Here is a 15,684-nt window from a genome sequence, read left to right on the forward strand (position 1 = left end):
TTCAAGGGGCAAATGATGGCATTTCGGGGGAAATCCATCACAGCTGTATCCTTACAATGACAAAGGCTGACATTTTGGAGAAAATCCATCATAGGTGTGCCTTTAAAGGGGCAAATAATGGCATTTTGGGGCAAAGCCATCACAGGTGTGTCCTTACAGGGGCAAATGTTGGCATTACGGGAGCAAAGTCATCACAGTGTCCCTAAAGGGATAAAGGATGGGATTTAGTTTCAAAGCAATCACTGGTGTGTCCTTAAAGTGGCACATGCTGCCATTTTGAGGCAAACCCACAGGTGTCTTTTTAAAGTGGCAAAAGTTGGCAACATTTAGGGCAAAACCATCATGTATCTGTATCATGTATCTGTTCATACAGTGGTTTGTTTGTTTGTTTGTTTGTGTCTCTGCGTGGTAATACTGGTGTTACCTTTTCTGTATATACATTATCTCTGTGCATCTCTTTGTTGTACTGCATGTGTACTTCATGTGTATTCCACTGCAGAATTACCTGTTACGGCTTGTCCTCATTTTCCCACGCTTACATGTTATCTATTTATTTATTTTTAAGTGTATAAAGCACACAAACAACCCACAGGCATCACAGCGCTGTTACAAGAAGACGGCTTAGTTACACGGAGCGTAACATAGACTGTTACATGGAAAACATTATTTGGAGTTACGTGTTGACATATGGTACTTTACATGGCATATTGTGCATGTGAGCTAAACATCTGGCAGCTTCTGCTCTAAGGTGGGGTGGCAGGGAGTACCATTGCAATGCGTATCCTCCAACGGAAGACATTGCACCCCATTAATGACTAGCAATGATAAATAAGTAGCAATTAAAATGGCACATATTTATGCATGACATTTTTTTATGCCTACAGGTGGCATTGCGGCTTTGATTTTATTATGGAACATATAATGCATTCAATATTGACTATAAGTTGCTTCTTAAAGCTCTCAATACAGATTTTGTGTAATGAGAAAGAATTGCGACTGTTCATCTTTGCTCTTGTGATGGCCCCCGGCTACGCTTGCCAGGTTTCCTTGATGACATAAAGGTCTGATATATGTGAGTCAAGAGTAGCAGGACAGTGATCAACAAGAGATTCGGAGTATATTTTAGAAGTGGGTCGCCAGTGGGTGCCATAAACAGTTCAGTGTCAATGGCAAGCTAATGAAAGCCAACAGTGAGACTTCAATGTAGATGCTGTAGTGGTCTAGAATAATGGACATAAGGTCGACGCCAATGGCATATCTAGATGCTTTGGAATGTTTCTTTGCACCATCAAAGAGTTGGGAAGTAAAAGGATTGGTCAAACTAATTCATCCTGCATTACACAGATCACAAAACGCAGAGACACACTTCCCGACATCACATACACACCAATTGTGGTGTCTTTACATCTGCATCCAGAAAGTATGTAGTGGTTGGGCCTGGAAGTTTGTCCCTATACATTTCCTAACTGACAGTTGCCTATGAAAGGCCACTAGAGCTGGGACAGAGTCAGGCACATCACGCTTCCATATAAAACACCAGTAGTCTATGTGCTGAGTGACCTATGGAACAGGTAAACCTGGCATGGGAGCGGCCCCACCCTAGCCCAGCTAGCTTTCCATAGGTAACTGTCAGTACAGTAGCACATCTACAGAGTTCCTTATCAGCCAGTCTGCCACTCGTGTGTGCCTATGGAATGCTTACTCTCATAACATATAGGACTCCTTCTGTGGTAGACACTCACCATCTGTAGCTTCCGGTGTGGAGTCAGGTGTACTTGAAGCCGTCGAAGGGGCGTCTTCTGCGGAGAAAGAGAGAGAGACGCAACCATCAGTAATGGTTCAATGGTGCAGGGCAGTGTGAAGAAAATGACGAGTGACACATTGAAGAAAAGGATGAGTCATCCACAGTAGGTGTATGAACCTCCCATTATACAGCATTCTGAGAATTGCTTTTCTCAATCCCAGGGGGCCTTTCAATCCATGACAAATCGCGACAATATAAAAGCCAAAGTGGATTACTAACCAAAATCTAGGACTGAATTACTGGCACAAATGCATGCCTCCTTTGGTGCACCTGGTATGCAAAAGGAATTCAAGACACAAGCACAGATCAGTTATGTCAGGACACCAGAGCAATCAATTATGTTGATTAATGCAATCATTGGCTGGGACTGTTGACTGCAAATGATCCCAAGTAAAATACACTGCAAACGGTGAGAAAAGAGGAACGCGACAGCTATTTTTCACTTGCCAACAAATTAACACCACAGCTTCCCCTACTTAAGAGGGGCCACATGGTGCAGATCTGCGAAACATAAGGTGGAACGTCTAAGACTTGAATTCTTACCCGAGTGTGATGAACATATGGGGGAAAGATGGGAAAACTAAAGGTTAAGGGGCTGAGTGTGTTGAAAGCACAATATATATATATATATCATGGCCAAATGCTCCAACCACAGGGCTGTCAGCACTATGCTGCACTGATGATCCCGCATAAGGGTGAAACCAGGTATGTGGGTGTCCAGAGTCCAGACAGACTTGCAAAAATGTCTGTCTTGAGTTGATTAAGCTATGTATAAAATAGCACTGTTCTTTTAAAGACAATTTCCTGGAGAAAAGGTTTGCATTTGGGCTAATTTGCATACCCACAATGCCTTGCTGTTGTGACTCCGAACTGGAGGTGAACTTCCAGCAATGGCTACTAGGTGGCGTTGTGGAATGTGTGACTCGGCTCAAACGAACTTTCCTACTTTCACATTTGAACTGTCCTACTTTCACATGTCAGGTGAAAGTGTTCTTTCCAAACCTTTTTAAACCCACCATAACTTTCCTGGTGGTATGTATGTATATATATATATATATATATATATATTAAAAAAAAGAAAACATTAAGTAGTGCCTCCACCTCCCAGCAATTAATGAGGCAGCAAGGCCTCAGGATTTCAACATTTAGGCCACAAACAACACAACTCAGTCATGCTTGCACTCAGTAAAAAAATATCTAAGCTGTCCGCTTTAACAGACCCAGAGTGTTTATTTCATGCAAGGTCGTGTCTCTGCGTGCCAAGAATATACAACGGTTCTTATCAAGGTGTTTTCGTGTCCCCAGAGTTAATCACTGAACAGGGGATACCTCCTTGTAACACGGGAAGCATCAGTGAAAAACACTTGCATTCAGAAAGACTGTTTCTCAATGACCTAAAACATGGGCGCTAATGAAATAGGAAAACCATTTCCTAGTATAATGTCCGCAGGATGCAAACATTAACTTGGCAGATATGAGTCCTAGTTCCTTAATCTCCTACCAACCTGCCGCTCGTGTGACATTTAGTGTAATCTACCACTTCTCACCAAGTAGAGATAGTGCTTAGAGTATATGCTTGGCACTGCTTCCTAAGAGGACCAACCGTACAAAGCAGTAACATTTTTGAAGACAGTCCCAGAGAACACTGAGCCGGACGCCTATATTATTTCAGAGTACCTATGGTGGCCTTCAAGAGCAGCTTCACTACTCCGTCACCCAGCTTCCATATCCCATATATCCAGAGCAGCTGATGGGCACTCTGTGGGCAGGAGGGCAGCTCCGGGTAAGGATCTGGCTATAACTGGTACTCACAAAGCTCAAATGCCCTATATGGCATCTGGGCTACTCAGATTGGAACAAGACCATGCATTGTATGATCCCTTGGACTATCCCTAGACCCTCTGCCACACTGACCTTCTCACGTGGACCTCTCTGCTATAAAGGAATTTGCTGTAATAACCCATACATAGGCAGAGTAACACTGTACCCTCACATCGTATCTTCAGCTAATAATTTGGGAGTCATTTTGTCCATGACTGGGATTCAGTCGAGCTCCCGGATCGCCAGTGCACCGTCCTCCCCTGGGGCTGTGCTCTGCCTATCCCAGAAACAATCCCCCTCTTGAAGGGAGACAAGGATGGCCAGTGAGACTTACAAATACAGTAAAAACATACATCTTACAGTTGTATATGTTGGGGCTAACCCTCTCATGAGGAATTGGGGGAGAGCGGTCTGGAAGCTAGCAATACAAAACCCAAACCCCCCAAATGTTTGTGGGGCCCCTTAATGTTAACAACTTCTCTCTCTCCATCTTCACTTCTCTTCCCCTCCGCAGCCAGTTCTGTCAAACCCAACTGTCAATACACCTGAAGTATCTAGGAAGCTCTCAGGAACCCGTTAAGTACAAACAGGAAATTCACTTCTAACTTAGAATGCAGGTAGAAGGTTACAAGGGAGAACAGGATGGCTAACTCCTTCTAGCCCAGGTTCCCATCTCCAAGTCCCCACCAACGGTCATCCCTAGAATCACTTGCAGTCACCACTCTACATTCCATCTGGGACTCCTTAGACAGCTGACACTCACATAGCCTTCTGGGGCCTGGGTCCTCAACACCTGCAACTCTTTCTTCGTAAATACCTTCCTACTCGAGCTCTTCGCTCCTCCACCTCCAACTCCCTCAGGTTCAGTTGCTTCTTCAAGCAACAAGTTGGTGGTAGATCTCTTTTTTCGGCTGGGGCCTCCCTCTGAAACAGCCTCCCTGCCTCTCTGAAACTTGTGGAGAACCATCTCTGGATCTGGACCTCAAGACCTTCCTCTTTGCTTCTGCCTTCTCCCTTCCTCTCCCCTGCTGATTTCCTGTCTGATACTGCACTGGTCACCTGGCTACCCTCTGATTTCGGGCCCAGGTCCCTATCTGCCCAGTTGCACACTATACTGCCTCCCGGCAACCATTGCACTTGGGTTTGTATCTGTAACCCTGCAGTCCTCACTACCTGCGCTTTGTACAGCTGCTGCCTGCACTTACCTTTGCACCTGCCACCTAATGGCTGCACTTCTTGTTATTGTTTTGATCCCATGTACAGTACTGACCCTCCCCTCTCCCCCAGCACTTTTCCCCTCCCCTCCTCTGCATTTGCGCAATCTCAATGTCACTTGGCCTAGTAAGATCGTTGTCTCTGTCCTCCCTCTGTTCCCCCTTCCTTGCCTCATCACACCTTGAAACACTTGTGCATAGGTGTGTTACAAATGCCATATCATATCATAGCAAGAGATGCATTCATTCAGCATACAACCATGCCAGACAAACATGCCAGACACCACACACATCCCTTCCTAAAGAAATACAAGAAAAACCCCTACCACACAGTACATGCCACCATTCAGGACCAAACACCTGTGTATAGGCGCGTTATAAATGCCATATCATATCATATACAACCAGTCATACAACACAGGTTATTTTCAGACACAGAAAATATTCATCCTCCTGCCGTGGGCTGCCACAACAGGGCCTCAGAACTGCCATGCCTCAGCACATTTTGCTCCCAACCGTGCAACAACTTGCCTACACAGAAGCAGTAAACATACCCACACACATGCAACCCTCAAAGAAAAAACAAACCTCCTTCTGCCAGAACCTGCCACGTTCCAGCCTCAGTTCTGCCACATCTGATAAAAACCCTGCTCAACAAACCAGAGCAACCAACAACACAAACCATAACCTGTCATGCCCCTAAAACTAAATAAATCCTGAGAATACAACAAAACCAACAACAATCACCACTAACTTACCCACAAAATCTGAACCAACCATCTCATTGACCAACACAATGACCACAACCAACACAGCCATACCCACTTCTGCTTAGGAAAACATAAGTGAAAGAAGGAATAAAAGCGACTAACAAGACAAAGAACACATTAAAGACACATGATGTAACTGCAAAGAAGCTGCACGTCAAGAACCACGTACATGGTTGACTAGTCCATATCACTGTGGAACCAACTACTCGCCCGGACACAGGGTAGTCAATCCTATGCCCAGGTTACTCCTCAAAATAGTTGCAATTAAAGACATGCTTCCAAGCATCCCTTATCCTCTACCTGCACCACAGTGCACGAGTGCCGACCATGAGACACCATGGGTCGCCTATAAACACAAAACTACCACTACACTACAAACACAGTGGAAGAACACCTACCCCCTGACATTATCCACTTGACATCTTCCTTCACCTTCCTGCACAACAGTGCACTAATGTCCACTCCCTGACAACTACAACAAAACTACCTGCGCCACAGTGCAAACAACAACTCAGCGGGCACGCCCCAACCCTAACCAGTGGTTTGCTAGGCCACTGGCAAGGTGATAAATACACAAGGCCTATCTATAACATGTGCACATTTTGCTACAACAACCTACTAAAACACCTACACTAACTTGGTGTAAGGAAAATCTCAGAAACTCCAGAATTACATCCACTCCCAACACTCACAACTCATCGTCACCTCGTCCAGAAGCCACCACCTCGAAATGCGCCCACTTCCAGCACAACTCCAAAAATCAGTCCCAAAACATGCACTCATGTGTTTCTAATTGAGAATAACATGAAGCTATGGAAGAAGTGTTGATCAGGCACCCCCTCGTGTCTCCACGATAAAACCCTGTGATTCTCAGCCAAACCCAAAAATATGGTACATTAAAATACATGTTGACGGTGTACAATTATACACCCAAATGGCATTCAAGCTGTGTACTAACTACATCCCTAAACATGCCCACATGCCTACATTCCACTACACCCATGGTCTACTAGCTACACCCCAAACATACCAACATGGTGTACCTACTTGTGCACTATACACGCGCCATAGAACATTATCTAAAATGTACAACTGGAAAGCAAGGCATGATGTACATTTCGAATCAGAACTGTTTCGCGATTTTCAAATCAAAATATTTGAAAAACTACATTGTAAAAACTGAAATGTACTGCAATGCGTCATAATTAGCCGACCATTCAATCATTATACACGTCATACAATAGCAGTGAAAATCTACCCACTTCAACTACACTTTCATGTATTTCATGACGTTGCTGGTTTACATATTTCTAAAATACATTTCATTGTTCTATTCAAAAATAGTTTCATTATTCCTCTATTACGCGGAAACACACCCCAAATTACTTACTCATCACACACACCACAAATGTAGATATGCATCCACGAATAGACCACTTATCACCACTCACTTCAGAACAATATGCTCTAAAAATCTAAGGATATACAAATATCACCTAAAACGCTGCACATTGTAAGCTTTGTTGCTTACAGTTGTGGGTCAGGGTGTGCACGGTCCAATCCACGAACTGTCTCGAGCTCGAGAGGTAAAGTTCAATGATATGGTATGATAGGTTATTTATAATGTGCTTAATACCCAGAGGTTTTTAAGCGCAGACCCGGTGATCGAACCTGTGGTTCTCGTGTCATCTTGCTTAGAAGGCAAGCACATTGCCCCTGAGCTATTCTCACGAGACTCACCTTACCTCACTTCATCATCACGCACTGCACGTTACGAATGCCTTTCCTCTAGTCCAGCACCACCAGCGCTCCACCCACGTCATCATTCCTCCTCAGAGAACATGGATCTGTCAAAAGCTCTGTGTCACCAACGGCTGCTGCACTGCTCACTGTTGCTCCAAGTCTCCCCAGCATTATGGGAGAAGCTCCCCTGGCTCGCCTGGCTCGCGGACCGGTGAAGCAGGACAACACAAGCCGGGCACTGCACCAACTGTCATCCCTAGAATCACTAGCAGTCACCATTCTACATTCCATCTGGAGTTCCTTAGACAGCTGACACTCACATAACAAGAGATGCAGCCTCAAATTCCAAAGAGCTCTTCACCATATTAAAAGAATTGGAAAGCCCTATACCCATCGCCCCCCCACAAACACCAGCAAAGCGTGGCGTACCACCATATAAAATGCACTTGCTTCAAAAAGTGACATGCTCCAAAACAGAATTTCAGCCATAAAAACATTACTGGATGGCAAAAACACCTCCACCTTATCGCTGAACCCAGAACTCAGAAACCCAGAAACAGCATTCAATTTTTCACAAGTCAGCCAGGAGCAAGTCCTAGATACCATCTCCAAACTCAAAGCCTCAAACTGAAAAGGAGACTGCTTCCTAGCCAAACTAGTCAAAGTATAGACATCTACGTTATCACCCATCATCACGAAATGTATCAATGCCTCAATTGTTTTCAAGGTGGTAACCGCTAGCATCAAAGAAGCCTGGGTCACCCCATTGCTTAAAAAACCATCTCTGGACCACACTGTACCCACTAATTACTGCCCAAATAACCACTGTCCCCTTCTTGCTCAAAATAATTGCTAAAATAGCCTACTCCCAAATTCAAAACTACTTGAAGCAGGACCACCTCCTAGGCCCGAGACAATCTGGCTTCCGGCCAAACCACAGCACTGAAACAGCACTGTTAGACCTAAAAATCCAAATGGATACCATAGGAGACGCTGTTAACCTAAGTATGCTACTATTATTAGATCTATCTGCCGCATTCTATCTGGTGGACCGCAACAAACTATGCAATACTTTGCTTACCAACTTTAATTTCTCCCAAGAAGCCACACTCTGGGTTAAATCTTTTCTATCGCACCTCCAGAGTCAGCATCGGAAAGGAAGCCGCCAACCCCATCCGAGTACCATTAGGAGTGCCACAAGGCTCCTGCGTATCGCCAACTCTCTATAATGCCTATACAAAGCTACTTTTTGCAGCTCTAAATGCCATGGGTGTGATCTACACGAATGATGCTGACCATACTCAGATACTTATCCCAATCACAGGTAACCATGAGCAAGACACAATCCTAGTCAACAAAATCTATGCTATTATCCAAAATTGGATGGCAAACAACAGTCTGTCTAAACGACGAAAAGAAAGAGATCCTCATCATGGGGTCGCCAGCAAAAATCAAAGCACTCCACCGAGACTACGCCTTGATCACCATTAATGGCACACCTATCCCCATTCTCAACCAAGCCAAAACATCAGGTGTACACCTTGACACCAATCTAACATTGACCAAACATGTCAACACACTCTCTTCAGCTACATCCTATACCTCTAAGCTCATTGCACTTAGTCGGAAATTCTGGACTTCTGAAAATTCTCTTACTCTAGCTCGGGCTCTAATTTTGTCCAAGTTAGATTATTGCAATATATTACTGTTAGAAGCCACCAACACCAACATAGCCAAACTCCAACTCCTGCAAAATAAAGCACTGAGAGCAATATCTGACCATACATCAAAGATTAGAAGGGAAGTCCATTGGCTCCCTATCAAAGCCAGAATTTCCTCCAAAACTCTCTGCATTACTCACAAGTGCCTCAACAAAACAGCCCCCACTTATTTGAACAATACCATCACCTATAAAAAGAACATCAGAGATCTCAGATCTAGCAGCAACACATTATTCTCTGTCCCCCGGTACCAACGCTCCAGGGCAGGGGAGCATAGTTTCTCAGGTATGGCCCACAAATTATGGAACTCCCTGCCGTCCAACATTAGAGATGAACCCTCTCACCTGAAATTCAAGAAAATGCTAAAAACATGGTTGTTTAACCTGTACGAATGAACTCTATCAATTTTGATTCTCCGTTGTAACCTGATAATCACTCATGTAACTGTGCCTTGATTAGAAAAACTGTTTTCTTCACATATTGTAATGACTTTACCCTGTAACCAGAAAAGAAAGCACCTTGCAACCTATGCCGTGATACCTCCGGGTTTGGACGTCTAACAAATAAATAAAATAATAAATAAATGCATTCAATCAGCATACAACCATGCCAGACAAACACGCCAGACACCACAACTCCTCGGATTTGTCACTGCACCTGTTAGTTACCAATGCACTCATATAGGTTACTTGATGCCATAGGGTGCAGCGCTTCTCTCTACAGGGAAGCATGCCACACTGCAGTCACCTCAGCTCACCAATGAAACTGACCACTGTGAGCGTTGTCCCTCTATTGCGCGAGAAAGGAAAAGATGAACCTTCTGCGTTATTGTATATTATTTTTGTACTAGCAGGTGTATTCCTACTTCAATTCTAGTTTGAAGTTTATTTAACAAACTAAACCAATACTTCTTTGTAGACAGGGGTGTTGCTAGGTCTGCAAAAGATCCCGGGCTATGTTAAATGTCTGGTTTGTCGGAACTCGGGGCTAGCTAGCCTTTTGGTTGTAGACCCTGAACTCCGGGGCTACAAGCAGAAGACCCGGGGCTATAGCCCCCTCAGACGCCCCCTAGCAACGCCTCTGCTTGTAGACAATATTGCTAGTCTTTCCTGTAGGAGCTAGTGTCAAAAAAATGTCTTTGTTTCAAACTCTGGATTAAGCCACATAAAGCTGATCATGAGAAAAGCATGAATCCCGAAAATCAGTTACAGCTACTTTGAGTTGGAGCGTTACGATTGCACAGCAACATTATTGGTGTCCTGGTCTACAGCCAAGGCAGCAGCGACCTCAACATAAGTGCCATACTTGTAGGGCTCAAGCGTGTAAGCTTGAAGTGCTGTACCCGTACATGTGCAGCTGAAGCATCTAAGCGTCGTACTGATGAGATGGTATACATTCATCAACTTCCATGGGAAATGAAGTTTCTGTAATTCTCCTGCGAGATTTGCCACGATGTGATGGATGTCATTGCGGACACTATTGAAAAGATATGCACTGATTCCTCTCACCCGCATTACTAGAAAAGCACCAGCATGACTTCAAAAGTGAGTGCCGCTAATGTCAGCTAGAATGCTGGTAGTGTGGAAAGTTTAGGAACAATGAACTGCTGAAGTTTTCATGAACTGCTGAACTTTAGGAACCACGAACGTAGAACTACGGCAGAACTACGGCTCAAAGAGCCTTATGGCAGCAGTAAGCCTTGCAGACTGCTTAAGAAAAATATCTGAAAAAGGTATATTTTATACTTTTATACTTGTTACATTGTCTACACCATGGAACCTACCCACACACCACATTTCAGGTTTGTAGCATGTTGGGAGGTATGCTGAACATTTTCAACAGACACTCGCAAAAATCCAAGCATTGCAGACCGCTTGAAAAAATGCTTACAAAAAAGAATTTGAAACATTTATATTTTATAGTTTTTACATTTTCTACACCATGGAACCTACCACATGCCAAATTTCAGGATTGTAGCATGCTGAATATTTAGAAAAGACACAAACATATACACACATTTCTCTTTTATATATAGAGAGATTTAACAATATCATTGGAGATGACGGAGGCATCACCTGGGTAGGGTGCTTTTCCAATGGATGATGCTTGTTTAGATGAGAAAATACCGGGTGTGTAGGAGTGGGATAATTGGGCATATAAGAGCGGTGACAGAGCCAAGGGAACAGACATGCATAAGGCAGACACTGAAGGCCTAGCGCCAGATTTTAAAGGGCTGGTGTCCGTACGGAGGAGGTGGGGGGAGGAGGTGAAGGTTGGAGGACTTTGATCACTTGTTAGCAGGTGGTGCTTATACCCGGTTTCGAGTCCTCTGATGGGTGATGCACGTCAGACAGCCCTAAAGCAAATAAACACGCTAATGATAGACATACATGAATGCAATTCCTAGCCTCGATTTTAACAAGGGGCTACACAGCCTGTAATGAAAGAGATTATCACTGCAAGCAATAGGTGGATCTAAAGGCAATGAGGAGTGGCCTACACTGCAAATAATGAGGAGTGGTGCACACTGCAAACAATGAGGCGTGGCCTACACTGCAAATAATGAGGAGTGGTGCACACTGCAAACAATGAGGAGTGGCCTACACTGCAAACAAGGTGGATTGGTGCACACAGCAAACAATGAGGAGTGGCCTACACTGCAAATAATGAGGAGTGGTGCACACTGCAAACAACGAGCAGTGGTGCACACTGCAAACAATGAGGAGTGGTCTACACTGAAAACAACTATGAGTGGTGTACACTGCAAACAATGAGGAGTGTAGTGGTGCACACCGCAAACAATGAGGAGTGGTCTACACTGCAAACAATGAGGAGTGGTGCACACTGCAAACAAGGAGGAGTGGCCCACTGCAAACAATGAGGAGTGGTGTACACTGCAAAGAACGGGATAGAGTTAAACTGCAAACATTGGGCAGACATGTAGATTGTTAATAATGACTCGGATTATGGACACCGAACCAGAGGGGATGTTGCAGGGATCGACTGGCCTATACGGAATTCTGGAGATTTCCCTGTAGACCTCTGCACCCTGGGCCCCATTTGTGGGGTAACTTATTTTATTTCCACAATTTCTCATAGGAAAAGGGCTGCGCCTGCTGAAAATGTGTAACATGGGGTCACCTTGAACATTAATTCCAGGGCCTCTTTTGGTCCCCATTCCACCCCTTGGATGTTGTAACTGAAACAATAGTAGTGGATGAATACTGCAGACTATTAAAGGGTTTGTAGATAGAAATGGAAAGTGGGGAATGTTGACTGCGAGCAATAAAAGAGATAAGAGATTTTTTAAAATCGGGAGAGTGAAGCCTGCAAACTATCGGAGTAACTGTCAACTACAAAGGGGGTAACTATGAACTGTAAACAATCAGAAGGATTGCAAACCCGAACTTAGCTTACTTGTATGTAATGTTGGAATTGCAGAATACTCGCTGCACGTTATTTTATATATTGCAGTCTGCTAGATTTCAAGCAATGGGAAGTATTTTCAAGTAAGGGCAATGAAAACATTTGTAGACAGTGAACTACTAAGTCAGAGATTGTAGATCAGGAGGATAGCTCCGGGGCAACACGTTTGCCTTGGCAGCAAAAGGATTCTGTACAGCATCGGTTTGATCCCTGGTATGGCGATCATTTTTAATAATGCATAATGATAATAAAAACATTTAGCAGAATTGTAAACTAAAAAAATGGACATGAGCATAGAAGGCAAACAATTGCAAAAAGGGAGGCCAGTAGATAGCGAACAATGGGTGAGGCAGTACGTTTCAAACAAGTATTATTACTACCTGCACCACAGCCAATCAGGAGTCTGAGAACCAGGCTTTACCACATGGTAAAACCCTTGCTATGAGCCTCCTCGGAAGCGGCAGAACATCATCTGCCCTGCTGGGGATTCATGTAAGTGTTCAATGCTCCCCTTCCCTCAATCCCAGTTTCTTACTGGCCGCTCCCTTGTCCCTCTCCAGCGCAGAGAACACATCTTTGTTGCGGTAGTGGCCACTATGGAAAGGGAGAAGGGTCTACATGTAGTAGTTCAATGGAGGGCATCTTGTTTTTAGTTTCTTTCCATTACTCAGCTTGAAAAAAAATGATTAGCATCCTGGTACAACATGCAGGGAGGCTAATGGCAATAAACCCCTCTGGATGGGTCATTACCGGCTCTGGTAATTCCCCAGGGCTAACGTTGTTACCGGGCCAGTTTATTGCGTATCTAAACAACACAAATTAGAGGATTTGTAGACTGAAAAAAATGGGAGGGTTTGAGAACCACAGACCATGTTACTCTACAGTACCAGAAACGTGTCAAACACAATGTCTGCCATTTGCACGCGTCCTTGACACGAACATTGTTGCTTGATGGGCACCATAAGGTTTATTGACAGTCTCTGAATTGCCTGTATCAGGATTGGATTTCGGTGAGGGGTTAAGATCTTATGAGCTATCCCAACGCATGTGTGTCGTTGTGATGTCAGTATATCTGTGGGCTATGTCTGCTTTATGAAAGTTTTTGCTTGTGCGTGAGGTTCAGTGGCAAGTATTGTTTCATCATCAACTGTCTGGACTGTGTAAGTGGCACCTAGTATCCTTTTGAAGGCTTTTAACCTCTTCCAGTGTTGGTTCACTGAAGGTTTTTAACCAAGAGTGAGAATGGGTCCCTTGCATGTATTGGTTTACGTCATGTAATGTCTAGGATTGTAGATTGTTAACAATTGGCAGGATATTGAAGACTGGGAATAACAAGAAGAATGGTAAACTGAAAACACTGGACAGGATTGTGAACTGCATACATCTGAAAGCCACGGATAGTATTGTGTTCTGTCCCTTTTCACATTGTGGAGCACAGTTCTCTCTGCATCTGAGACTGCTGACATTCCTTACTCTAGATGATCCCAGTCCCAGTTCAGCCTAAAATGTCAATCTTGTAATTGCTTTGCCCCTATGTGTTGCACAACGTTAACCTTTCTCTTGCTCATGGTGACATACCAGACTCCCTGAAAATTGACTATTTGATCCCTCTCCTAAGAATGCGAATCCTGCACCCTAGATGCTCTTCCAACCATCAACCATTCTCTTTCCGTCTTTTCTTCACAAAGTTCCTGAAGAAGGTGGTTTCTCAAAAGTTAAATAATTGGAGGAGGAACAGCACTTTCTGGCCCCTATCCAATCTGGTTTTCGACCTGACTGTAGGACAGAGACTGCCATCCCCTTGTTCCTGGGTGTCGTCTATTTCATGTCTGATGGTGGTGGCTAGGGGTCTGTCTGTTGGTTGTCCCAGATCTCTTTGCAGTGGTTGATCGACTATGGGGTGCTCTTGATATTCTAGTACATCCAATGGGTACTTCCTTTGAGTGTACCGCTCCTTTGTGCCGCAAGATCTGAAGAAATCTGTTCTCACACCCTTGTTAAAAATATCTACTTTGAACCATCAAGACCTGGGAAATTACCGCCCAATTGCAGGCCTACCCTGGACTGCTAAGGTCCTGGAAAAGATCATGACCACATAGCTGAATAGTAATTAAGAGGAACATTCCATTCTTGACACCTTTCAGTCTGGCTTCAGGCCCAGTCATGGGACTGAGACAGCACTACTGGCTGTGCGGGACGATATTTTGAGGACAGCTGCTGAGGAGGATCTGAGTATGTTAATTATGTTGGATCTTTCGGCAGCCTTTGACACTGTCGACTTTGAGTTATTATTGACTAGACTTCTCGAAGTCGCCCAGGTATCAGAGGCTGCCTTGAAATGGTTATCCTCCTTCCTGAAAAGCCAGACCCAAGCAGTCAAGCTGGGAGGTTACTATTTTGAAGCTCTACCAGTACTATGAGGAGTTCCACAGGGATCCTCACTGTCGCCAATACCGTTTATTAGTACCCGGCGAGGGTGCAATCAGAATGAAAGAGCCATTCGGATTGGCCCTCGCCAAGTCATTACCAGGCCGGGAATCCCTCTGTCGGGATTCCACGGCCTTTGTCCCTGGGGGGTGGGGGGGGCGTGGCAGCCCCTCAGCCAAAGAGGATGCTCGAAGCAGGGCCATCCCCGCCCAGAGCCTCCCACGGCTGAGAGGCTACCTTCGCCCCCTGCCGGGGACTGAGATAAGGCTTTTTTTCCCCTAATAGATATATGCCCCTCGCAGCGGGGGCATTACCAACTCTGGTAATGCCCTGGGGCCCACAGTTATAGGCCCAAGCGGGGCATATTGCTTTAATATCTACCTCAGGACAGTGATGGATATGTTTTCCAGGTTTAATCTGAAATACCACTCATATGCAGACGACACACAAATATATGTCAGATTAAAATCAGCACCAGAAGCAACAGAGCGTGTCTTGGCATGGGCAGAATCCAGAAAAGACTGGATGGTAGAAAGTAGGCTCTGGTTAAACCCCACTAAAACCTAGGTTATAGTATTTGGACCAAAGCACCTTCTTGTTAAATACCATACCTCTAAACTCTGTCCTTCCATTTTTGATTCTGCCACATCATTCTCCTACAAAATCAAGAATTTAGGCTGTCTCTGGCAAGCATCTCAGGCCAGTAATGCCCATGTCTCGGAAGCAGTCAAATCTGTTTACATCCAGACTAGACTCCT

The 15,684-nt window shown here is 44.5% G+C and overlaps 1 protein-coding gene across 1 annotated transcript in view; it reads right to left on the bottom strand.

Moving 5' to 3' along the window:
- RTN2 (reticulon 2) overlaps positions 1 to 15,684 on the bottom strand; it is a 330,108-nt gene that overhangs the window by 257,481 nt on the left and 56,943 nt on the right. Inside the window, exon 2 of the mRNA XM_069644694.1 lies at positions 1,743 to 1,799. Within this exon, the coding sequence (XP_069500795.1) occupies positions 1,743 to 1,799 (57 nt within the window). The remainder of the gene's footprint in view (positions 1 to 1,742; positions 1,800 to 15,684) is intronic.

The sequence above is a fragment of the Ambystoma mexicanum genome, chromosome 2p (genome assembly GCF_040938575.1).
Source record: "Ambystoma mexicanum isolate Mex_15411 chromosome 2p, UKY_AmexF1_1, whole genome shotgun sequence".
Taxonomy (NCBI): domain Eukaryota; kingdom Metazoa; phylum Chordata; class Amphibia; order Caudata; family Ambystomatidae; genus Ambystoma; species Ambystoma mexicanum.